This window comes from Eubalaena glacialis, chromosome 13 (genome assembly GCF_028564815.1).
Source record: "Eubalaena glacialis isolate mEubGla1 chromosome 13, mEubGla1.1.hap2.+ XY, whole genome shotgun sequence".
NCBI classification, from domain to species: Eukaryota; Metazoa; Chordata; class Mammalia; order Artiodactyla; family Balaenidae; genus Eubalaena; species Eubalaena glacialis.
This window is the reverse complement of record NC_083728.1, coordinates 59,749,722-59,772,906: the sequence shown is the minus strand read 5'-3', so window position 1 is coordinate 59,772,906 and position 23,185 is coordinate 59,749,722. Positions and strand designations below refer to the sequence as shown.

At 54.5% G+C, this 23,185-nt stretch overlaps 2 protein-coding genes across 5 annotated transcripts in view; one reads left to right on the top strand and one right to left on the bottom strand.

Moving 5' to 3' along the window:
- PPL (periplakin) overlaps window positions 1-15,320 on the top strand; it is a 45,159-nt gene extending 29,839 nt beyond the window's left edge. Inside the window, exons 9-22 of one of the 2 annotated variants that reach the window (XM_061208369.1) lie at window positions 789-884; window positions 2,162-2,284; window positions 2,379-2,525; window positions 3,161-3,312; window positions 4,608-4,705; window positions 4,873-5,030; window positions 5,951-6,129; window positions 6,210-6,348; window positions 7,103-7,296; window positions 8,599-8,749; window positions 9,514-9,597; window positions 10,331-10,447; window positions 10,950-11,042; window positions 11,808-15,320. In XM_061208369.1, the coding sequence (XP_061064352.1) occupies window positions 789-884; window positions 2,162-2,284; window positions 2,379-2,525; window positions 3,161-3,312; window positions 4,608-4,705; window positions 4,873-5,030; window positions 5,951-6,129; window positions 6,210-6,348; window positions 7,103-7,296; window positions 8,599-8,749; window positions 9,514-9,597; window positions 10,331-10,447; window positions 10,950-11,042; window positions 11,808-14,471 (4,395 nt within the window). In that variant the 3' untranslated portion in view covers window positions 14,472-15,320. Of the gene's footprint in view, window positions 1-788; window positions 885-2,161; window positions 2,285-2,378; window positions 2,526-3,160; window positions 3,313-4,607; window positions 4,706-4,872; window positions 5,031-5,950; window positions 6,130-6,209; window positions 6,349-7,102; window positions 7,297-8,598; window positions 8,750-9,513; window positions 9,598-10,330; window positions 10,448-10,949; window positions 11,043-11,804 lie in introns of both variants that reach the window. The other variant, XM_061208368.1, reaches the window with a different exon arrangement.
- A 166-nt stretch (window positions 15,321-15,486) lies between these two features.
- UBN1 (ubinuclein 1) overlaps window positions 15,487-23,185 on the bottom strand; it is a 36,289-nt gene continuing 28,590 nt past the window's right edge. For 2 of the 3 annotated variants that reach the window (XM_061208878.1, XM_061208879.1), the window contains 4 exons: window positions 21,285-22,508; window positions 19,987-20,230; window positions 19,621-19,710; window positions 15,487-17,614 (listed from right to left, as the gene is read on the bottom strand). In XM_061208878.1, coding sequence (XP_061064861.1) covers window positions 17,565-17,614; window positions 19,621-19,710; window positions 19,987-20,230; window positions 21,285-22,508 — 1,608 coding nt within the window. In that variant the 3' untranslated portion in view covers window positions 15,487-17,564. Of the gene's footprint in view, window positions 17,615-19,360; window positions 19,711-19,986; window positions 20,231-21,284; window positions 22,509-23,185 lie in introns of those variants that run through there. The other variant, XM_061208877.1, reaches the window with a different exon arrangement.

Below are 23,185 nucleotides of genomic sequence, written 5' to 3'. Positions count from 1 at the left end.
GACCCTGCGTCCTCTCATTATCTCGATGCCCTGCCCTCAGTCCCTGGACTTCTGAAGCCCATGTGGTGCCCGTATTAGTTTCCTATTGCTGCTGTAACAAATGACCACAAACTTGGTGGCTTTAAACAAAGGAAAGTTATTCTCTCATAGTTCTGAAGGCCAGAAATTCAAAATCAGGGTTTTGGCAGGCTTGTTTCCTCTGAGGTCTCTAGGGGAGAATCCTTCCTCATCTCTCCTTGCTTCTGGTAGTTGCTGGTAATCCTTGGCATTCCTTGGTTTGGAGCTGCATCACTCCTGTATCTGCCTCTGTGTCTTCACATGGCCTTCTCACCTGTGTGTCATCGCCTCTTCTTATGAGGACACCAGTCATTGGATTTCAGGCCCACCCTAAATCCAGGATGATTTCATCTTGAGATCCTTAACCAATTACATCTGCAAAGACCCTATTTCAAAATAAAGTCACATTCTGAGCTCTGGTGGACCTGAATTTGGGGAGTACCTTTGTGAGATTTTTTTTAAAAGCACCACTTTGTCTGGGCAGACACAGCCCCTACTTGTCCCTTGTGCAGTGTACAACCTGAGCACCCGTACACAGCAGCCCTGCTTGGTGCCTCAACACGTTCCCCTCACTCCTCCTCCCACCCCTGGGCGGGAGGTGGCTGGGAGCCACACACACGCAGAGGCCAGATACCCCCTCCTCTATCCTTTCCTGGTCTGGAATCCTGCCATCCCTCCCTTCGTGTCCCCGGTGCTTGGCCAGCAGCAATCTGCCTCCTTTCTCCTGGCAGGCTCACATGGAGGCTGTGCATGCAGATTGGAAGGAGTACCTGAACCTGCTCATCTGTGAGGAGAGCCATCTGAAGTACATGGAAGAGTACCACCAGGTACCTGCCAGCCCAGGGCCCCATTGGTGGGAGCACCCAGTGCCTGCTTGGCTCACTCATGGCCTCAGTGCTACTTCCTCCAGGAGCCTTGCAGGGCTGCTTGCCCAGGCCTCCCAGTACTTACACTTCTGATGACGTGGGCGTGCCCCAAGCTTGCTGGGCCCTTGTCTGCCTTCCCTGGGGGCTGGGGCTGGAGAGTCTGACTCACCAGGATAGCGTAGGCACAGGAGTAGGTGTGTGGAGTTTTAATTTTGGTAAAATATATATAATGTGAAATTTGCCATTTTAGGCATTTTTAAGTGTACAATCCAGTGCATTCATTACATTCACAATGTTGTGCAACCATTGCCACTGTCTTTCCAAAACTTTTTCATCACCCCAAATAGGAATTCTGTACCCAATGAATAATCACTCCCCATTCCAACCCCTGGTAACCTCTCATCTACTTTCTGTCTCTTTGGATTTGCCTATTTTAGATATTTCATAGAAGTGGAATCACATGATATGTGGCCTTTTGTATCTGGCTCTTTCACTGAACATAATGTTTTCAAGGTTCATCATGTTGTAGCATGAACCAGAACTTCATTCCTTTTCATGGCTGAATAATATTCCATTGTATGCATGGACCACATTGTGTTTATCCATTCACCTGTTGATGGATGCTGCATTGTTTCCACAGGAATGTGTGTTTTTAACAAGAGAGCTGCACGTGATTCTTAAGAGTAGGCGGTTTGGGGACACTTGAACTCAGACGATACTATTGTAACTAACTCCTGGTTCAGTGTCAGCCCTTCTGGGCTATGAGCTTCACAGGGATCCCAAAGTCATGTTCATAGCTGCAGCCCAGGGGACGGCTGACAATGAATGATTCCAGAGCTAACGGGCTGAAGAATGGGCAAGAGAGTTTTCTAGAACCAGGTGGGGAGGCTTATCTTCCATGTACTAAGACTTAGAATAAGTCAGGGTGTCCCTAGCACAAAGAGAAGGGTGGAATAGAGAAGAACCCTAAGCTTACTGGTGTATACACATGAAAACAATATGTCATAGAGGTGACATTGCATGGATTGGTGGGAAGGGACCTGGTTTCTTCCTGTGAAGGCCCCCAGGAAGCTGGGCTGGGGAGGGTTGTGGGTGTCCCCAGGTGGCAGATCCCATGGATTCAGGGTGAGTGGGAGGCCCAGCCCCACCTGGGAATGGGCTTAAAGTCACAGCCAGGATTAGCCCCAGGTGTCCTAGCACTGTCCTGTCCGTGACAGGGCCCCCCTGGTCTCCTCTAGTTCCACAAAGACGTGAAGGATGCCCAGGAGCTGCTGCGCAAGGTGGACTCAGACCTGAACCAGAAATACAGCCCCGACTTCAAAGACCAATACCAGATTGAGTTGATGCTGCGGGAGCTGGACGTGAGTGATGCCTGAGCAGGCCCCTCCCCAGCTCCCTGCTTGCTGACCGGGGAAGGCTGCGTGATCTCACCTGGGCACTCCCCCCCATGTTTAGGACCAGGAGAAGGCTCTGGACAAGTACGAGCACGAGGTGCAGGGCCTGCAGAAGCGAGGGCAGAAGGTGGTACCCCTCAAGTACCGCCGGGAGACGCCATTCAAGCCCATCTCCGTGGAGGCGCTCTGTGACTTTGAGAGTGACCAGGTGAGCCCCTGCCTGGTGCTCCAGGAGCCCCAGGCAGGCTGGGCCCAGATCTGCCTCTTCTCATGTCACTGCAAGGCCTTAGGAGTGACATGGCTGGATGCAGGGTCTCAAATATTTCAGGAGCCTGTGTTCATCTCCATCATGGGGTCCTCTCTGCCAATGCCCCTGCATCACCCCACCTGCTGCCCTGGCCTTTTCTGTCCTACCAGCTTAGTGGCCCCAGTCATTCCAGCAGAAGTCCCAGGGAAGGTTCTCACTGACCCGCTCTGAGTCATGTGTCCAGCCTAAACCAATCACTGTGGCCAGGGATGCCATTCTCTCATTGGCCAGACCTGAGTCACATGTCCACCCCCAGAAGTCAGGGAATGGAGGGACGAGAACACATGGGCTGGGACTGCACGGGGGCTCCCCAAAGGGAAATCCAGGTGGGTGCTAGGCCGGCAGACCCAACACATGTTCTCTTGGTGCTGGCCCCTCTCAACTCTCTATGATGGAACCTCTTGGGGAGGGTCTGAGAAACAGACTAAGACTCCCCAGGTCCCAGAGTTAGGGGTGGGGCTGAGATGGTGACTGGGCTTCTGGCCACCAGGTGGGGCAGGTCTCTCCATGTGTTCTGACTGGCCTGTCCCCACCAGGGCCTAATCTCTCGGGGCTACAGCTACACCCTGCAGAGGAACAACGGGGAGAGCTGGGACCTCACGGACAGTGCAGGGAATGAGCTGACTGCCCCGGCTGTCTGCTTCATGATCCCTCCCACCGACCCCGAGGCCGTGGCTCTGGCCGACAGGTACAGGGGCAAAGGCAGGAGCCAGCGTGGACTGGCCGCACCCCCTGGGCCCCTCAGGCCACGTTCACAGCCCTGGGCACCCCAACTCAACCTCAGGGTGTCACTAACATCCCCACACCTGCACCCCCTTGGAGGCTCAAGTGGGACAGCAGCAGATCCTGTTGGCCGAGCTGACTTGTGTGTGAATCTCTGGCTCTGGGCACACATCAGGGAGTGGTTTTTCTGCAAGGGCCTCTGGGCCTTTGCACATACTGCTCCCTCTACCTGCACACCAACCCACCACCTGTTGGCTCAGGCCTCTTTGTTTGAAGACCCAGCCTGGGGGTCACCTCTTCTGTGAAGCCTTCCCTGATTGCCCCCTCATCCTCCACCCTGGCTCCAGGAAAAGGGCTGCCGCCTCTTTCTCAAGCACCTTCTCCCACTGCTCGTGCTGCTCTCATTAGGGTGCTTTGTGTCTGTGTCAGTCTCACTGGGCAGGGGCTCCTTGAGATTTACTATTTTCAGGGCCTTGTTCAGTACCTGGTGCAAAGCAAGTACCCAAGAACTCTTTGTTGAATGAGTGATTCAAGGAATTCCTTCATTTATTCATTCAGCAAATATGTATTGAGCACGTACTGTGTACTGCTCCCTCAGGGGTAACATCTTGGTGGGGAAAACAAATGAGCAAACAAGATTATTTTATAAATGTATTTGTTTTTATTTTTGGCTGTATTAGGTCTTTGTTGCTGTGCGTGGGCTTTCTCTAGTTGTGGCGAGTGGGGGCTACTCTTTGTTGTGGTGCGTGGGCTTCTCGTCGTGGCTTCTCTTGTTGCAGAGCACGGGCTCTAGGCCCGCGGGCTTCAGTAGTTGTGGCACATGGGCTCAGTAGTTGTGGCTCGCGGGCTCTAGAGCGCAGGCTCAGTAGTTGTGGCGCACGGGCTTAGTTGCTCCGCAGCATGTGGGATCTTCCCGGGCCAAGGATCGAACCCGTCTCCCCTGCATTGGCAGGCAGATTCTTAACCACTGTGCCACCAGGGAAGCCCAAGATAATTTTAGATAGTAAGACTTGCTATTGAAGAAAAGAGAGACAAAGAAAGGAAGGAGGGAAAGAAGGGGGTCCGTGGAACCCAAGAGCAAAGAAAGACCAGCGTTTCAGCAAATCCTTTCTACGTGTGTCGTGTTAACTTTTCAAAGCATTCTGATGAGCTTCCCGACTCCTCAAGGCTGTCTGTCTAGCCAGAGTCCAGGGTCTTGTGTCAGTGGGCAGTAGGGGCAGTGGGCTGCCCCAGGTCCCCAGCCCGTTTTTGCTGTCACAGCCTGGGCAGCCAGTACCAGAGCCTGCGGCAGAAGGCAGCTGGGAGCAGAAGGGCACTCCAGCAGCGGCATGAGGTGCTGAAGGCAGAGAACTCTGGAGGTGGGTACCAGACGCTGCCTGAGGCTCTGGGGGGACAGGGAGGCGGGGCCGGGCCCAGGGTCTGTGCTGCAGATGGGACAGTGGAGGTGGGGAGGCTGGCCCTCCTACGCCCCCTCCCTGGGCCTCACGATCCCCACTGCCACCCGACTCTGATTTCCCTCCGGCAGATGCCTCTGACCTGCAGGGCCGGCAGCTGCTGGCCGGCTTGGACAAGGTGGCCAGCGACCTGGACCGGCAGGAGAAGGCCATCACAGGGATCCTGCGGCCGCCGCTGGAGCAGGGCCGGGCCGTGCAGGACAGTGCTGAGCGGGCCGAGGACCTCAAGGTACCCCAGGCTGGGGGCACAGGCTGGCCCACTGGCTCCCCGGGGCCCCTGCTGAAGGTCTCATCCCCATGGGGTGTCTTGGCGCTCAAAAGGGACCACTTGCCACGTGTAACAGGAAGTCGTGAGTCGTGGGGACGGGGGCTGCTCTAGGCCGAAGACTGAGGAGATACCTGAGGCCTGGCGCCCCCAAGACACACCCCCAGGAAAAAGGGCTCGTGGCAGAGCTGACAACAGCAGGACTGCAACCCGAGCAGATCAGCACTGAGCTGAGTGAGAGGCCGCGGTGCCCGGCAGCACATGGGCTCTGGGGCGACAGGGCCGGCTCACTCGCCTTGAGCACAGACACACCGTTCAAGCCCAAACCTCAGTGTCTTCAGTAAAATGGGCTGATCCGCACTCAGGGGGCCTCGACAGGATGGGGCAAGATGAGCCGCATGGACACCATCTACTCCTCACCTCTTTTACACACACACACAGTTTCCCGGGTCCTCGGCGCCCTCCACGATGGGCGTGACCGTTCCCGGTTCACAGGAGAGGAACGGGGCTGAGAAGTGCCGTGGCCCTTGGCGGGGCTCACGCCAGGGCTGGTCTGGTTGGGGCCGAGCCAAGGCCAGAGGACACCTGGTACAGGGGTGGGGTTGGGGCTAGGCCCCACCATGTCCCCTCCTAAGCTGCTTGGAGTCGTACCCACCTCATTGGAGTTGTCCCCAAAGATGAGTAAAGCCGTGTGAAGTAGTGGGAACAGGAACCTATTCATATTCATCACTCGTGAGTCACCATCCAGTGTGTCAGAATTTCCAGAGATGCTCATTACAAACACGGCTTTACCCAGATCCCCAGTCAGGCCCCCCCGGGAAGGACATCCCTGGGTGGGGGTGGCTGCCGGCCGTGGTCAACGCGAGGGGCTCTGGTCCCCACAGAGCATCACCAAGGAGCTGCTGCGCATCGAGCCCGAGAAGGCGAGCAGCACGGCCGAGGGCGAGGCGTTCATGCAGGCCCTCCCGGGCAATGGCAGTGCGGCCCTGCTGAGGACGCGGGTGGAGGACACCCAGCGCAGATACAAGCGCCTGGTGCAGCTGCTGGACGCGGCCCAGGAGAAGTGGGTGCAGGCGGGCAGCAGGGAGGCCGGGTGGGGTCAAGGGCCAGCACCGCCCCCCAACTCCTGACTCGTGTCCTCAGGGTTGACGTCGCCAACCGCCTGGAGAAGAGCCTGCAGCAGGGCCGGGAGGTGCTGGCCTCATACGAAAACCAGCTGGCCCAGGAGGACACGGTGCCCAAGAGTGGCCATGCCCTGGACAGCAAGAGGCAGGAGCTGGCGGTGAGTGTGGGGACCCTGCGCCTCAGGAGCCTTTCTCTGAGCTGGGCGTGGGCTCCAGGCGCCCCTGCCACCCCACCTGTGGACAGTCGAGGGGCCCGAGGCCCAGGGCAGCAAGTCTTTCCAGGTTTGGAGTCCCAGCCGCGCACGGGGTTTCTGTGGCCTGTGGAAATCAGGTGCTGGTATCTTAAAATCGAATGTCCACATAATCCCCCCCGATTCCCAGTGTCTCTGGACAAGCAGATCTGGCCACCTGGGCCCACATGCCTGCACGGCGCGTCCACTGAGCCCAGGAGCCTCTGCCCCAGCCCAGCATCTGCCCTCTTCACCATTGCCGCTGGGCCTGCTCTAAGCATTGGGGTCTGTGAGCCCGCGGGAGGCCCCTTATTCACAAAGCACCTCACAAAACCCTTGCCCTTTGTGGTGACGGCCTCACCTCAGAGCCCAGGAAACGGGCTCAGAGACCAGAGCCTTCTCCAAGGCCACTCCAGTCCCGGGCACGGTGTCACAGGCACGTGCTGTGTGCCGCAGGGTTTTAGAAGCTAGTTTTCCCAGGGTACTGGTCATTGTAACGAAATGGAAACTGCAGAAATGACCACGGGTTTGAGGAGAAACTCAGAGGCAAAGCGCCGGTCCCCGCCCAGGTCCAGGCCTGCCACCCGCTAAAAGCAGGCAGCCCCAAGAGCTCTGGGTAGCGCCATCCCAGGCCCCGGAGCTCTGGCCACAGCACCTGCCATCTGCCTCTCCGCCCCGGCAGGCCATGGCCTCCGAGCTGCAGGCCCGGAAGGCCCTCCTCAGCGAGGTGGAACAGAATCTGCAGGCCGCCAAGCGGTGCTCTGGCTCGCTGGCCAGCCGCTTCCAGGAGCACTGCCCGGACCTGGAGCGCCAGGAGGCCGAGGTGCACCAGCTGCGCCAGCGCTTTGACAGCCTCTGCCAGCAGGCGGAGCGCAGGTGAGGGGGCCGCGGGGGGCCTTGGCTTAGTCTGCCTTAAGGCACCAAAGTGGGATTTCTGCGGACAACACTGAAGGCTGTTTGACTTCTAAAGAATTTCCTCTTTCTGAAAAAAGCAGTACATATACAAGATAAAAAACACAAAGGGATTATAATGACCAAACCCTTCCCCCAAGATCAGCACTGCTACCAGTTTCTTGTGTGTCCTTCCAAAAACATTCTGTATGAGCTGGGGTAGGTGATTAACGTACGAATGACAACACACCACATACAGTGTGTCTTGCTATTTTCCCTGTCATATATTTTCCCGGCCTGATGAGTCAGTAAGTGTTCCCTCCTCCTCTTCTGTTTTCTGGAAGAGTTTGTGTAGACTGGGTGTTAATTCCTTAAATGCTTGGAAGAATTCACCACTGAAGCCATCTGGGCCTGCAATTTGTTTTTTTGTGTGTAAGAGGGTTTTAAACTACAAATTCAACCTCTTTAATAGATATTGGACCATTTGGGTCATCTAATGCTTGAGCAACTTCATAAGTTTGTGTCTTTCAAGGACACATTGTCCATCTCATCAAGTTGTTGAGTTTATTGGCATAAAATTGTTCATAGTATCCTCTTATCCTTGACTATCTGCAGGATCTGAGGGAACGTCCTCTCTCTCATTCCTGATGTTGTATCTTCTTCTGTTGTATCTGTTTATTCGTCTTGTCCCCCTGATCATTATGTCTGAGGTTTATCACGTCATTGACGGTTTCAGTGAACCAGCTTTGGTTGCGGTGATCTTTCTCCTGTTTTCCTGTTTCCTGCTTCACTGACATCTGCTCATTATTATTTCCTACTGCTGCTTACATTAAGTCCAATTTGCTCTTCTTTTTCTTTCTTAAGGTAGGAGCTTAGATTGTTGATTTGAAAGCTTTCTTTTTTTTCTAATCTAAGCATTTAAAACTACATACTTCCCACTAAGCACTGCTTTCGTTGTGTCCCACAAATTTTGATGTTTTTATTTTCAGTGAGTTCAAAAGATTTCCTCACCTCCCTTGTGATTTCCCCTTGGATCCATGAGTTATTTAGGTCCTAGAATTCACAGTGGGCATCCCTGTGAGTCCACACAGGCGGGCCTTCCTGCGTTTTACAGAGGCCACACAGTATTCCAACACAATATTCTGTAATTTACCTAACTACTCCCTTCCTGGTGAACATTTAGGTTATTTCCAGTTAAATTACTTTTGATGACCTCTTTAAAAAGGGACGGCAGGCAGCTCTCAGTGAGACCTGAGAGCTCAAAGGCCTGACGGGCTTTGCCCCCAGGGTCCAGAGCCTGCAGAGCACCCGGGCTGCTCACGACGCCTTCTGTAGTGGCCGCGACCACCTGCTGCAGTTCCTGTCCCACATCCCCAGCTACGAGCCCCAGGAGACAGACGGCCTCGGCCAGATGGAGACCAAGCTGAACAACCAGAAGGTGAGAAGGCCACTTCCGCGTTCACAGGAGGATGGTCACAAGGGGGGTCGGAGGTTAGCAAGCCCCTTCGTGGACGGGGGCCTGGCAGTGGTCCTGGCCAGGCGGGCTCCCAGCACCCGAGTCTCTGACAACAAGGACGGGGTCTCCCTCACCTCTCCGTCCTCAGTGCCCAGCACAGGGCCTGGCCCAGAGTGGACACTCCGTGCAAGCCAGCTAAATAAGCAAATAGCTACAGGGACACAGGGGAGCCCTCAGGGGGAAAAACCCATTTCCAAAGCCCAGAGTCCTGGCTCCGCAGAAGGCAGCAGGGCCTTGAGGTGAAGGACGAGGAACAGGAAGCCCAACAGCCTGGTCTCAAATCCTGCTCCCACCCCCATTAGCCATGTGCCCACGGGCCAGTCACTGCGCCGCACTGTGCCTGGGTTTCCTCGTTCATAAACTGGAGGTGAGGACGGTGCCTACCGCACAGGATGTTGGGAGATTCAGTGAGATAATCTAAGAAAGATACTAGAACAGTGCCTGACATTTCGATGCACTCAATAAACACAACTTTCCTGCCAAAGATAATTATCTTCTTGGCCCTTCTTCACAGGGCCTTAGAATTGCCTTTTGTAACAAACAAATGTAAACAAGGAAGCCATTCGTTATACTTTGTGCTACGGAAGAATTCCAGACTCCAAGGAATCCAGCCACTCTATCTAGGTTTTGGATTTTTTTTTTTTTTTTTTTAATTTTTGGTTTTCAAAGTCTCTGTTGTTTTACAGAACCTGCTAGATGAGATAGCAAGAAGGGAAGAGGAAGTACAGAAAGTCTACGCCCACTCCCAGCAGTACCAGCAAGCTGTCAAGGTGAGACGTGACACCCTGCCCGGAGTGTAAAGCAGCAGGGCCTCTTCCCACCAGCTGGTCTGGCTGGGGGGGGGGGGGGGGGGGTGGGGAGGGGGGGTCCTCAGGCACTGCTGGCGGCCACGCAAACCGGCACAGGCCTTTGGGAAACAAGATGGTACTGGGCATCGAATGCCAGAAAAGGATTTTCTGCTGTTTAAAGCAGTAACTGGGGGAATTTATCCTAAAAGAAAAAATATGAAAGAATAATAACGTGGGATTAACAAAATCATCGTACAACAGAATTATTTACAATAGCAAAACAGACAAACTAGAAATAACCTAAATGTCCAATAGCAGAGGAACGGCTAGTAAATTATCATCTAACCACACAATGGATGTTAAAGTCATCAAACTGATCCACAGGATTAGGAGGAGGCAACGTGAGAAAAGCCATAACTCTTATGGTACAGAGTTAAATGAAGAAAGCAGAATGCCATGGTCTCTAGGCCAGGGAAGGCCTGGAAGGAGCACGCTTTGGGGACGGAGGGGGATTGTGGGCCTACTTTTTCTCGTCTCACATGTTATTCAGGGATGTAGGTATGTACCACTGATGGATCTATGGTTCTCAAAACCTCCTGGCAGTCAGAACAGGGTGTGGCTGAGCGGAAGACCTTTGCAGTCAGCTGGAAGGGGTATAAGAACATTTCGGTCTCACCTGCTCTTGTCTGCCCTCTGCCACGTCTCTCTCACGCAGGACTATGAGTTGGAAGCAGAGAAACTCAGGTCCCTCCTTGACTTGGAGAATGGAAGAAGCAGCCACATGAGCAAGAGGGCCAGGCTCCAGTCCCCTGCCGCCAAAGTGAGGGAAGAGGTGAGCTCTGCAGGCCAGGCCTTCTCGGGGTTCCCTCGCTCCAGAGAGCATGGCGTGCAGGCCTCAGAGACGCACACACAATAGGGAAACTGGCCCAAGAGCCTTCCTGGGTGCCAACAGGTTCAGTAAGAGGAGATAACAACTTATTCTGGGGTGGCGACATTGATAATGCCTAGAAAGACAGCCTGCTGGGCTTATCTGAGCCAGAGCCACGGACTCCCCCTGCGCCCCCTAAGTAAGTACACACACACAGAGGGCCGATGTTATCAGCTCCTTCCATACACGAACGCGCTAAGGCTCAGAGACAGACCTGCTCGAGGTCACTCGCTGGGGTTTAGGCTTCTGACTCTAAATCTAGTTTTCTCTCCTGTAGATGAGACTGTAGTAGAACTCCAGGTAGGAAGGGGCAAGAAGGTACCCTCTCTCCCCAAATGTCAGACTTTTCAAACACCGTCCAGCTCACCTGTGCTTAGTCTGTTGACTCCTGTCTGCTCTCCTGTAGGAAACGGCTCTTGCTGCCAAGTTCACGGAAGTTAATGCCATCAACAGACAGAGGCTGCAGAATCTGGAGTTTGCTCTGAATCTCCTGAGACAGGTAATGGATCTCTCAGTAAGGCATTCTACTCAAAACTATCCCAAGAGCTGAGAAATAAGACTCATTGTGCCTCAGAGAAACAGCCTGTGAACCAGTGGGCGTGTCCCCCTGCGAACAGGGTGGGGTGGCGCCAGTGCAGACGCCAGCCCACGCCTGTGCCCCTGTGGAAATGAGTCCAACCTACGTGTCCCATCCCTCAAACATTTGCTGACTACCCAGAAAAAGGTAACTTATTTTTAAAAGCCCAAAATGTTAACAACAACATTGTAATAGTTAAGAAAGTGGAAGCAACTCAATATTCACCAGCAATGGGTGTGCGACTGAGCCAGGGTCTGTCCACACAATGGAAAATGACGAAGCTGTCACACGACGGGGTGGCGCTCTGTGTGCCGCTGCAGATTCTCCCATAAGTGCAACAAGCAGTGTGCAGAACAGGCATCACCGTTAGTGTGGAAAAAATAAATACGTGTCACATGCAAAAATATACGTGTCTCAAAGGTGACAGTATCCTGTAGGAACAGGACCAGAGGTGACAGACAGCCTCTGCTTCACACTCTTGTGTGGTTTTAAAATATTTTCCCAGATGCATTTAAACTAGTTGTTTTACCATTTTCAAAAGGAATCCTAGGACTCTAGTGAACCCGGCACTGAGGGGGTCTCCCAGGGACCGCAGGACAAGCAGTCTGACCTCTGGCGGGTGGCCAGGTGGGGTCGGGCCGTGCAGAGTCCGGCATTAACCCTGCGCTGTCTCCTCCTTCCCAGCAGCCTGAGGCAGGCATGAGCCATGAGGCCCTGCCCGGGAGCAAGCCGGGCTCCGGAGCAGAGGAGACGTGGAAGATTCAGAAGGAGCTGGACGAGGAGGCGGAGCGGAGGCAGCAGCTGGAGAATGAGGTCAGGAGCGCCCAGGAGGAGATCCGGACCCTGCAGAACCAGAGCCCACAGGACGCGGCGGTGAGGAAGGAGGTGCTCAAGAAGGTGCCAGACCCCATGCTGGAGGAGAGCCTCCGGCAGACGCAGCAGACCCTGGTGGAGGAGCAGCGCAAGAACCAGCTGCTGCAGGAGGAGCTGGAGGCGCTGCAGCTGCGGCTGCGCGCCCTGGAGCAGGAGGCCAGGGACGGGGGGCAGGAGTACACGGTCAAGGAGGTTCTGCGCATCGAGCCGGACCAAACCCAGGCCAGTGAGGTCCTGAGGCTGCGGGAGGAGCTGGAGGAGCTGCGGCGGCAGAAGGGCAGCCGGGAGGCAGAGGCGCTCCTCCTGCAGCAGCGCATCGCAGCCCTGGTCCAGGAGAAGAACCAGGTGCGGGAGAAGGTCACCGAGAAGGAGGTGGTGAAACTGCAGAATGACCCCCAGCTGGAGGCAGAGTTCCGGAAGCTGCAGGAGGACGGGCAGCGGGAGCAGCAGCTCAGGGAGAAGCAGGAGGAGGAGCTGAGCTTCCTCCAGGACAAGCTGAAGAGGCTGGAGAAGGAGCGGGCCATGGCCGAGAGCAAGATCACCATCAAAGAGGTGCTCAAGGTGGAGAAGGATGTGGCAACCGAGAGGGAGGTGAGTGACCTCAAACGCCAGTATGAGGATGAGGCCGCCAAGGCTCGTGCCAACAAGAGGGAGAAAACAGGGCTGCTCCGAAAGATCTGGGCCTTGGAGGAGGAAAACGCCAAAGTGGTCGTGCAGGAGAAAGTGCGGGAGATCGTCCGGCCAGACCCCAAGGCAGAGAGTGAGGTGGCCAACCTCCGCCTGGAGCTGGTCGAGCAGGAGTGCAAGTACCGGGGGGCCGAGGAGCAGCTGAAGGGCTACCAGAGCGAGCTGGAGGTGCTCCGGAGGCGGGGCCCCCAGGTGGAGGTCAAGGAAGTGACGAAGGAGGTCATCAAGTACAAGACCGACCCCGAGATGGAGAAAGAGCTTCAGAGGCTCAGGGAGGAGATCATCGACAAGACCAGACTCATCGAAAGGTGTGACCTGGAGATCTACCAGCTGAAGCAGGAGATCCAGTCCCTGAAAGAGGCCAAACCCCAGGTGCAGACCAAGGAGGTGGTCCAGGAGATCCTGCAGTTCCAGGAAGACCCCCAGACCAAAGAGGAAGTGGAGTGTCTGAGGGCCCAGCTGTCCGAGGAACAGAAGAAGCAAGTGGACCTGGAGAGAGAGAGGGCGTCCCAGGAGGAGAAAATCAAACAGAAGGAGGAAGAGCTTTCCCAGGTGAAGGAGAAGACGGTGCAGCAGGAGGTCGTCAGGTACGAGGAGGAGCCGGGCCTGCAGGCCGAGGTGAACGCCTTCACCGAGAGCATCGACGCGGAGCTGCAGCAGATCGATGGCCTCCGCGGGGAGCTGCAGCAGCTGCAGCGCAGGCGAGCGGAGCTGGGGCGCCAGCTGGAGGAGCTGCAGCGCGAGCGGCAGGCACGCAGGGAGGCCGAGCTGGAGGTGCAGCACCTGAAGCAGCGGCTGGCCCAGCTGGAGGAGGAGGCGGGGGAGGCCCGGGAAAAGGTGACCCTCAAGCAGAAGGTGGTGCTGCAGCAGGACCCCCAGCAGGCCCGGGAGCACACCCTGCTCGCGCTGCAGCTGGAGGAAGAGCGGCACCGGCGGCAGGTCCTGGAGCGTGAGCTCGAGACCCTGAAGAAAAAGCTGGAGCACCTGGAGAAGATGGAGGTCAAGGAGAAGGTGGTCTTCTCCAAGAGCATCCAGGTGGAGAGAGGCGACACCGAGCAGGAGATTCAGAAGCTGAAGAGAAGCCTGGAGGCGGAGAGCCAGAGCAAGAGGGCGCTGGACGCGGAGGTGAGCCGGCTGGAGGCCAAGCTGTCGGAGCTGGAGTTCTGTAACTCCAAGTCATCCAAGGAGCTGGATTTCCTGAGGGAAGAGAACCACAAACTGCAGCTGGAGCGGCAGAGCCTGCAGCTCGAGGCCCGCAGGCTCCAGTCCGAAATCGAGATGGCGGTGGCAGAGACGCGGGGCCTAAGGAACATGCCGGTGGCAGCGGACCCCGGGGCGCAGCTCGACTGCCGCCTCCGGTCCCTGGAGCAGGAGCTGGACGACCTCAGGCAGCTCTCCAGAGACAAAGACCTGGAGATCGACGAGCTGCAGCGGCGCCTGGGCTCCGTGGCCATCAAGCGGGAGCAAAGGGAGAACCACCTGCGGCGCTCCATCGTGGTCATCGACCCCGACTCGGGCCGTGAGCTGTCCCCAGAGGAAGCCTACCGGGCTGGCCTCATCGACTGGAACATGTTTGTGAAACTTAGGAGCCAGGAGTGTGACTGGGAGGAAATCTCTGTCAAGGGCCCCAACGGGGAGTCCTCCGTGATCCATGACAGGAAGTCTGGCAAGAAGTTCTCCATCGAAGAGGCCCTGCAGAACGGAAGGCTGACCCCTGCCCAGTACGACCGCTACGTCAACAAGGATATGTCCATCCAGGAGCTGGCCATCCTGGTGTCCGGGGAGAAGTAGGCACGGCCCCACCCTCACCTTCCTGGAAGCAGATGCTGGCTCTCTCCTGCCCAGTACTCTCCTCAGTATCTTTTCTCCCTGGCCCCATGCAGCTCCTAATCCGTGCAGAACCAACCCCGTGTGTCCCCCAGCTGCTCAGAGCACAGTTCAACCACAAGCGGGACAGGCACCTGCTGAACCGTCATCCAACCAGGTGAGTGACCTGCTTCATCTCCCGATGATGCAAACCCGTGGTGCCCTTCTTCTTTCTCCTTTTCCCACACAGTCCCATAAACAGACTCCTTGTGTGATACCTGGAAGCAACTGAAACCTACTAAAGCACACGACGACCAACAACTGGGGTGGACAAGCCCGCTCCATGCAGCACTGGCCTCCACACCCCAGCAGGGGAAACTCTAGGGCAGAAAGGCCTCCCTTCAGCAAAGCAACAGCTCCCCAGGCCTGCGACCTGCATTCACACCCCTCGGGATTCTGGCTCAGCCGACTCTTCGTCAGAGGCCTTCTGGGGAGACGGAGCTGGGCTCTATGCCAGAAAAGGCACAAAGAAACCAGAACAGCATCTGACCCTGGTGCTCGAATGAAGCTTAACTGTCAAGCCAGACTGTCCCAAGAAAACGCACCATCAGGGAACGTTTCATGTTCTGAAATTACAGTACTTTCCTAGTGGACTGTGTTGCTGTTGGCCTTAGATTCAGTGCCTAGTCCTGCTTATTATCTCACTGCCATTTAGTAAACTCCACGGTTGATCTTCTACCAAACAAATTTCGGGCCCTCTGTATCTCACGTATTATGTAGGAAAATGGGAAGTAATAGGGAATTCTATTTATAGCGCAAAAATAAACACCTGGTGGCTTGATTCTAATTTCATGGTGTGTTTCTTCCTCTTTTGCATGTGAGGCTTATTCTCCAACACCCTCTTGGCTTTTAGCCAAAATGAATGCTCCCTACATACCAGCTCCTAAGGGAGAAAGAATTACTTGCAAATATGGTAAAAGGAAATAAATGAGAAACGATGTTTTGGAAACCTTGAAACAATTTATTGGGTGGTTTTATACAAGATTAACAACAATTTCCACACCACCCCCAACACCAACATAGTCGCTGCATGAAAGCCACAGCCCTTTCACACCCAAGAAACGCCGGCAAGGAAAGCCCTGTGGCGCCGTGGCCCATGAGCCTGCTCCGCCAACAGACCTGCCTTGCCGTGGCTCTTTAAGTCATTCACTCTTTCGTTACCACAAATAAAGCATCAACAAGGAAAAGAAACCTCATAAACTCCCCATCAAAGAAACGTTTCCCTGAGGCAAGAGGCATCACTAGATTCCTAAGAAATGAGGGTACTGCTCCAGCCGCACACTCAGTGGTGCTCGGGGAGGAGGGAGCACTGCAGGGAAGGGAACCAGGGTGTTCTCCTGCTGCTCAGCGTTCACGGACGGCCTCTGCGCGGCTCTGAGCTCAGCAATACAAATCTCTTCTTTGGCTCTTTTGCTACTACCTAAGACTATTCTGTAAACTGGAAACCCAAGTTGCAAAAAATAGATATAATAAAGGGATAAGGAATCCACTTAGCCCAATGTGAAACACATGTTGGTTTTTATGTAAAAAAGAGCACAGGCCTGGCCGACTAGCTGGCAGAGGTCTTGCTCCCCCTGGAAACCAGGCAACCTCTGTGTGAATCGTGAGTTACCAAGCGTTGTATCCTGGGAGTCAGGAACCAAGAGAGCTGCCCATGTCTCCACACAGGCGTACATTCTGAGGAGGCTGTTTACTCTCAACGTATCAGAAGTCACTTAGCTAGAGCAGTCAGTTCAGACTGCACAGGACAGGCAAGCGCCGTAAAATCTTTGTGAAGCAGCCACTGGGTGAGTGGGAACAGTGGGATGACTTGAGCTCTGGGGTAACTGTCCCAATCTGTCTCTGACGTGCTCTCCAAGCTCGTCAGCATGTCACCCTGAAGTCAATGCATAGCCCTGCTGCCTGGAGAGCCAGGACCTCCAGGCCTGTTTCTACACGGCAGATGCTTCACAGAGGCCTGTTCCTGCAGCTCTGCCTGAGAATGGTTTTTAAATAAACTGGAATGTCTACCTGCGACTTGGAACCCCTCATATCCTTGGCCCTCGAAGAGATGAAGAAGGGCTCTGGGGCTCTGCAGTCCACCTGTATGAACTCTGGAAAAACAAAGTGGGGGCCTTGGCTGAACTGGGACCTGGGATTTGTGGGCCCAGATGACCTTCAAGTCAGGACGGCACAGATTATGATGTGCAACCATAAAAAACTCAAACTGGCTATGTCTTAAATACAGACGTATCTTTAAAAAAGGTCTTCATCTGAGATCCACTCAGAGGTCTGAATGGATGTGTGTCTAATTCTGCTCCACCATAAAGGCACTGGAATTATGTCTTCCTAGGAACAACATGACTTGCGAAGAATAGTCCCATTCTATCCAATGCATTTAATGGTAAGGATGAAAACTGAGCCAAAAATAAGTGTCTTTAAAAATCCTACCACAATTGTTGAATCTACAAAGGTCTTTTCTCTAAAAGAGCTTCATTGTCATGTTCAGTGGAGAGACGGGCCCCCACGATGAGCACACGTTGAGTGTATTTTTCAAAGAACAAGGTACATCTCCCAGCTGTGATGTTAGCTGGGTTTGTCCTGTTGAGCACACAGCCTGAGGATGGATGGACACCGTGACCATCCAGGGAGCCCACCGTGGCCAGGAGCCCGGACCAGGAGGGTGCCATGAGGTACTCTGACCAAATGTGAGGGGGTCGGGCAGATGTGAAGCACAGGTGCGCCACCTGCTCTGCCCCGCCACCAGAGCTCTGAACACGACCCGGCACACTCCCCAGCCTAGCGCTGCCCCTCCGACGATTGTCTGCAACAGAGCTGAGAGGCCTGGAGCACCAGGCTGGTCAGGGCCTCCAGAGAAGCACGGGGCTGCTCCCCTAACTGAAGGCACATCACACGTGCCAAGAGACGCTCCACTTAGCACTCATGCCTTCTCCAGAAGAAAATCAATGGCAGAAAGAGCATAGTTATTATCCGACTCCCGAGACCTACTCGTTCAGCTTCCAGCCTTTCCCTTGGAAGTCACAATTTCCGTGGTACACTGGGCCCTTTCCCATGAAGCTGAGAAGCATCTGAAAAAGAGTAAGCAAAAACAGAGCGTAAGATTTTCAGGATCTCTGATTCCCTTAAGGCAGCAGTAACCAAACCTCAAGGGGATCACTTCTTAAATAGCAAAAGCCCCTGAACACTGAATGTTCTAAGGCTCAAAGGAGCCGGACACACTGGCAGGTTATCTGAGTGTGCTGCTCCTTGCGGTGCATGCAGAGTGCCACGCGCTGGGAGGGCAGCTGCTGGCTGAGCACCGTGTTCACAGAACCGCGGCTCTGCTGTGCAACACGGACCACTCCAGTTCTCAGCCACAGCTGTCATCCCCGGGCAGAGCCGGACTCCATGGTGAGGACTGAACAGCACAGTGAGCAACCACACCATCAAAGACCCTCAGGTCCTAAAAGGACAAGCTCAAAGGCACTGGCATTCTGAGTCCACGTGGGAAAGAAAGCAAAGCAGATACAAGTCACAGCTGGAACAAGCAGACAGCTTTTCACTGACAATCACTCAATGTAATCCTACAACGCAAAGAATGTCTAAAAGAGAGATACTCAAATAGCCTGTTTTAGCATAGATGCTTTTCAGATAGCATTTCAACACCCAGAGGAAAAACAGGTAGGAAATGGTACAAGAAAACACTTTTCCCTTTTTTGCTGAAAATACCACAGACCAATGGTCACGTTTTCAATGGCTCCTCAATTATTTTCTGTTTGAAAGAGTGTTCCGGAAAGCAGAGAAAGTGCAATCTTTCAACAGCCACAGGCTCTCGCCTGGATGGCTCTGTGACCACCAGCTTGTGGAATGAGTCCCTGCATCTGACTGCTTCTCCAGAGGAAAACGGAGTAACTGCTGATACAGGCTTAGCCCCCCACTTTCTTTCTCTGAAAAAGCAACATTTCCATCTTGGGGATTTACAGTCCATTCTTGCACCCAGCTGGCCTCTGGCAGTCACTATGAACGTGTCAGCCTCAGGACACAGGGCCAGGGACCCACGGCACATCTGGAGGCGGACACAGGGCCAGGGACCCACGGCACATCTGGAGGCAGACACGGGGCCAAAGCTCTCAGCACGGCAGGTCCCAGGCACGTCCAGCTGGGCAGCTCCCCACCTCACATCTACCCAGGACCCGTCCACCAGGGCTACCCAGGTTCAGCTTCCTCAAGAATGGCTCTCCCCTGAGCAATGTAGCCCCCAGGTCGTTTCTGGAACAGGTCTAGAGTAGTAAGAAGAGCAGCAGGCCAAAACCAAGATCCCGTGAGGGTTCCCAGCAGCACTGCATTACATGTGCCTAAGGGCCAAGGTCCCAGGACAGGGCAAGGCAGACCACTCACTGTGCAGGTGCTGGCTCAGGGCCCTCTTCACACAGCTATGAACCTAGGGCCGTAGGCCAGTCCCTTTCTGAAAGCCACTGCTCTATGGAGAGGAGACCCAGGGAAGACAGGGAACGCTGCCTCAGTCGTGTCGTGATCCCAAATCTCTGCGTTGACACCTGGACTGAAGCGAAAGCTGCTCCTCTCCTGGACACATGCTGACATCAGGGATAAGGGTCCCTCCCGAAGCCTTGCCACTGTCACCTGCTGCTGCTACTTGGACTTTCCCTTTTACTTAAACTAAATTTTAGAGTCTTCTGTTAGCTGGTACCCCCTAGAAGGGGTAGCAGTGTGAACCTAAAGGCTGGTAGTGCCCCAACTAGCCCTTGGGAAATCAGCACCATTACCCTTCTAGTTTTTGTTAATTAAAGAGGAAATGCTGAGCTATGGGTGGGGAACTCCTCAGCCTTGTACACAGGCCATCATGACTTCCTCTGTGATCACAGAGGGCAAGGCTGACCCGGGAGATGTCACAGCGGTAGACAGAGCCTGTGTACCTCAGTCTGAGTACCCACAGAGCCGAGCCTCAGAGGACAAACCCACACAACATGGTGACAATGAGAGGCAGACACTTACGTCCTTGGCAGCAGACAAGGCCTCTGATGGGGGAGGGGAATGGCCCACAGTGCATGTGGCACTCTGACCACCTGGAAATTACCTGGCAGACTCTGCGGGATGTGGGTAGACACGGCAGCGTGTGGGAGAGGCGCTGCACGGGGCGGGCTGGAGTGCAAGCCAGCCAGGAGACCTGAGAGGAAACAGGAAGGGAGAGAAGAACAAAGCACACACATTGAAGACAGGAGTGGAAAGCAGCCTCGGCGCTCCAGAGCCCCAGGCGACCTACTGCACTGGTTCTGGATGGAAACCCCAAGGGGGTGGCTCAGCAGGGTCCCCGGGAAGGCTGCCCACGGTCACACACCAGACAAACACAGGAACCCAGCACATGACAACAGAACCTGTGGGTCACACAGAGGCACTGGGGCACCTTCTTTACCTCCAGTGTGGGGAGGAAGGAGACACTTACTGTGGCCGAGGCCGTGGTGGAACGTCCCAGGGGCAGGGCCTGTGACGATGGCATCCTTGGAGACCCCTGCTTTAGCGGAGGAGTCAGCACTAAAGGAGATTACGTGGAGGGGGAGCTGGGAGATAATCCCCAAGGGGTTCGAGTTCAAGGCCCCAGGCAGCTTTGGGCTGCCTGCCTTGTAGGATGAAGACAGCAGATTTAAGGGTGAGGAGCTGGTCAGCAGCACAGCCCCACTCGTTCCTTTCTGGGGAGGAAGCACACAAAGGGATCAGCACTCCAGCCCCATCCAGAGCTCACTCACAAACCAAACCTGTTACCATACCTGGGGGGAACACATGCACGTCAGCCGCCCCTTGTGAAGGAACCCCCTCCACTGCAGCCCCAAAGGGAGGAGGAAGACAGTCTCTGTGAACTGGCATGGAAGGGCTCCCAGAACAGAGTTCATTTTAAAAAGCAGGTGTTAAATATGCCTTCCTTGTGCAAGAAAGAAAGGGAAGGATACCCACAAATATAAGTATATAGGAATATGTGTATGTGTATACTTATATCCATAAAACATACACACACACACATTTGTAAGTATTAATCTTTGTTTTTAGAAAGAAACAGGAAAAACCTGGAAACTAAGGAACAGTTACAGGGGGTGTAGGAGGAGGGCACAGGCAAGTGAAACTTTGCTCAACACACCTTTCTATAGTTTTGTCCTTTCCAACCACATGGTTGTCTTATATATTGGAAAAATGGAGAAAAATATAAGCTCGCTCTCATTTCCCCAACCTGCATCCAAACTTCTTGTAATCACCTACAGGCAAACCTCATTAACCACTGGACTCTGTCAAATCGCCTTTGTCTGACCTACAGAGTCTTTCCAAACCCAATCAAAGGATCATTCTTAGAAGGTACCGATCTTCCTAGGGCATGAATATCTCCACATAACTAATGATCTGAGAGACAGTATGCATTTCATTTACTTGCTTGCAGAGATGGACAGGCAGGAGGCTATGAAAGGAAAGTTTTCTAGCTCATTCTATGCCATCCAGATCCATAGCCTCCCTGCAAACATGGTGCTGACCAGTCCTTTCCCTCCACTCGTCCTCCCAAGAAGAAGTTTCAGGCTCTCCTGGGAGTCCTGCCACCAGAAAAGTAGAAACCTGGAAACAGGAAGCCCGGTCCTCCTTCCAATTTCCGGGCTCTGTTCCTACCTGACCTTCAGCGTCAGATCTCGCTCTCTGACCAGAGCAAGGCCAGCGGCCCTGCCCACAAGGCCCACGAGGAGAGGGCTGCTTCAAGATACTCACTGGCAAGGAGGTAGACGATGTCACGCTGCTCACCGCACTGGGCTTCAGGGAGGAGGTCAGTAACTTGGCCACTCCCTGGGTCCCCCCACTAGAATCTCCATTTGGACCACCTGGAGGGGCCACCAGGGTCAACTTCTGGGAAATAGGTGGTTTTTTCACTGCAGAGCCTGGGATGGGTCGGCTGGCGGACTGTCCTGTGGAGGGAGGCTGCACAGCAGGGAGCAAGCTCCCGGAAGCAGAGCTCTGGACTGGTGCTCCTCCAGAGGAAGAGCTGCCAGAAGAAACCCCGTGCTTGGAGATAGAGCCGGCAAAGGGACTGTTCTTGTAAGACAGCCCTGAAGAGCTGGCTGAGTGCTGTTTTGCTGGATGGCTCAGGGCAGTGGAGGACGAGGCTGGGGTCTTATGAGAGCTGCTGCTGGAGGCTGGTGTGCCTCCTGAAGACACTGGCGTGGAAGGATGGAAGCTCTGGCTTTTGGTAGCTGTCTTGACGAGCTGGAGGAGGGAACGGTGACACTGAGGGGAGGCAGGCTTTGGGCCCTGAAGCTTATTGACAAACGGAGCTGGCGGGGTGAAGCTCTTCTGCTGTTGAGTGCCTGCATGAAAGACTTTGACCTGGGGGCTGGGCACAGGAGCTCCTGCCTGGGGTGCGTGAGACGTCCGTGGCAAACTGTGGTGCTTTGCTTTGGACTGCTGCACTTCTGGCAGGCCCTTGCTGAGGGTAGCCTGACAGGACAGTTCTTTGTAGCCAGAACTCTCTGGTTTTTTCTCCTGAGAGGACTGCCCCAGTGCCAGAGCCTGTTCAGCCAGAAAATTGAGGGGTGACTGCAGAGAGCTAGAGGGTGGTGGGGCAGAAGAAGGGCTGGGCTTCGGAAAGTTCCTTTTTTCTTCCGTACATAAAACACCTGCGACTTTCTCTGCAGGCACTTTTGAGGGTGCAGGCAGTGTGAACTCAGAGCTCCCGCTGGCTCTGCTGTTCAGTGCAGCCAGTTCCTTGGACACAGCCTCCAACGAGGAGGCCGAATTACGGATCAAGTCTCCATCCAACGAGTCCTCCACGTTGATAGGAGCAGGATTAGCAAGGCTGCCAGATGCCTGGGATGAGAGCTCCCTGTTTGCAGCCCCAATGCTCAGGCCTCCTCCCAGGTGTTCTGAAGGCAAAGCAAGGGGGCTGCCAATCTGGCCTGATGGGACGGAAACCTTTTTATCAGGCTTAGTCGATGATTCCTAAAGGAAAGCAGAAAGGCCGATGTTTACAAATGTCCAAAGATGCCAACACTGGCCCTGCTGACAGGACATACGCATGAGAATACAAGACAAAGCAGCGGGCTTTCCTGTGTGATCACAAAGCCAGGGAAGAAAGGAGCAGGTGCCAAGCATGTGTGAACTTGGAAATGCCGCAACCCCGCCACCCTCTGCCCACGCCTGGGGCTGGGGCTGGGCTGACCCAGGCACGCACACACACCTCCACAGGGAAACTCTTCGCTCTGTTTCTGAAAAACTACAAGACTCGAGCAAAGAGATGTTCTCCTCATTGGCCCTCATACTACCTCAGTGCTCCTAGCCACAATCAGAAAATGACGTGGGGCAGGGGAACTGCCTTAGTTTTCTTTCCCTCCTTGGTTTCCCCGGCACCTGTCTCCTCCGTGGGCTCAGGAACGGGGTCTGTCCTGTCACTCCCGCCTCCCGAGCACTTGGTGCAGTGAGTCTTAAGGATGTTGGAGGAGCTCAACAGACTCTTAGGAATAACTAATCTGCATGCTTGTTCCCTCGGACTGTTCAGGTATGGTGAAGTGCACTACAAAGCCTCAGGAACTGGCAAGAGTTTTGGTGAAATGGCAATTTTTACTACACTGAGATCTCTGCCACATCAAAGTCATCTCACAGTCTCTAATTTCCAACCG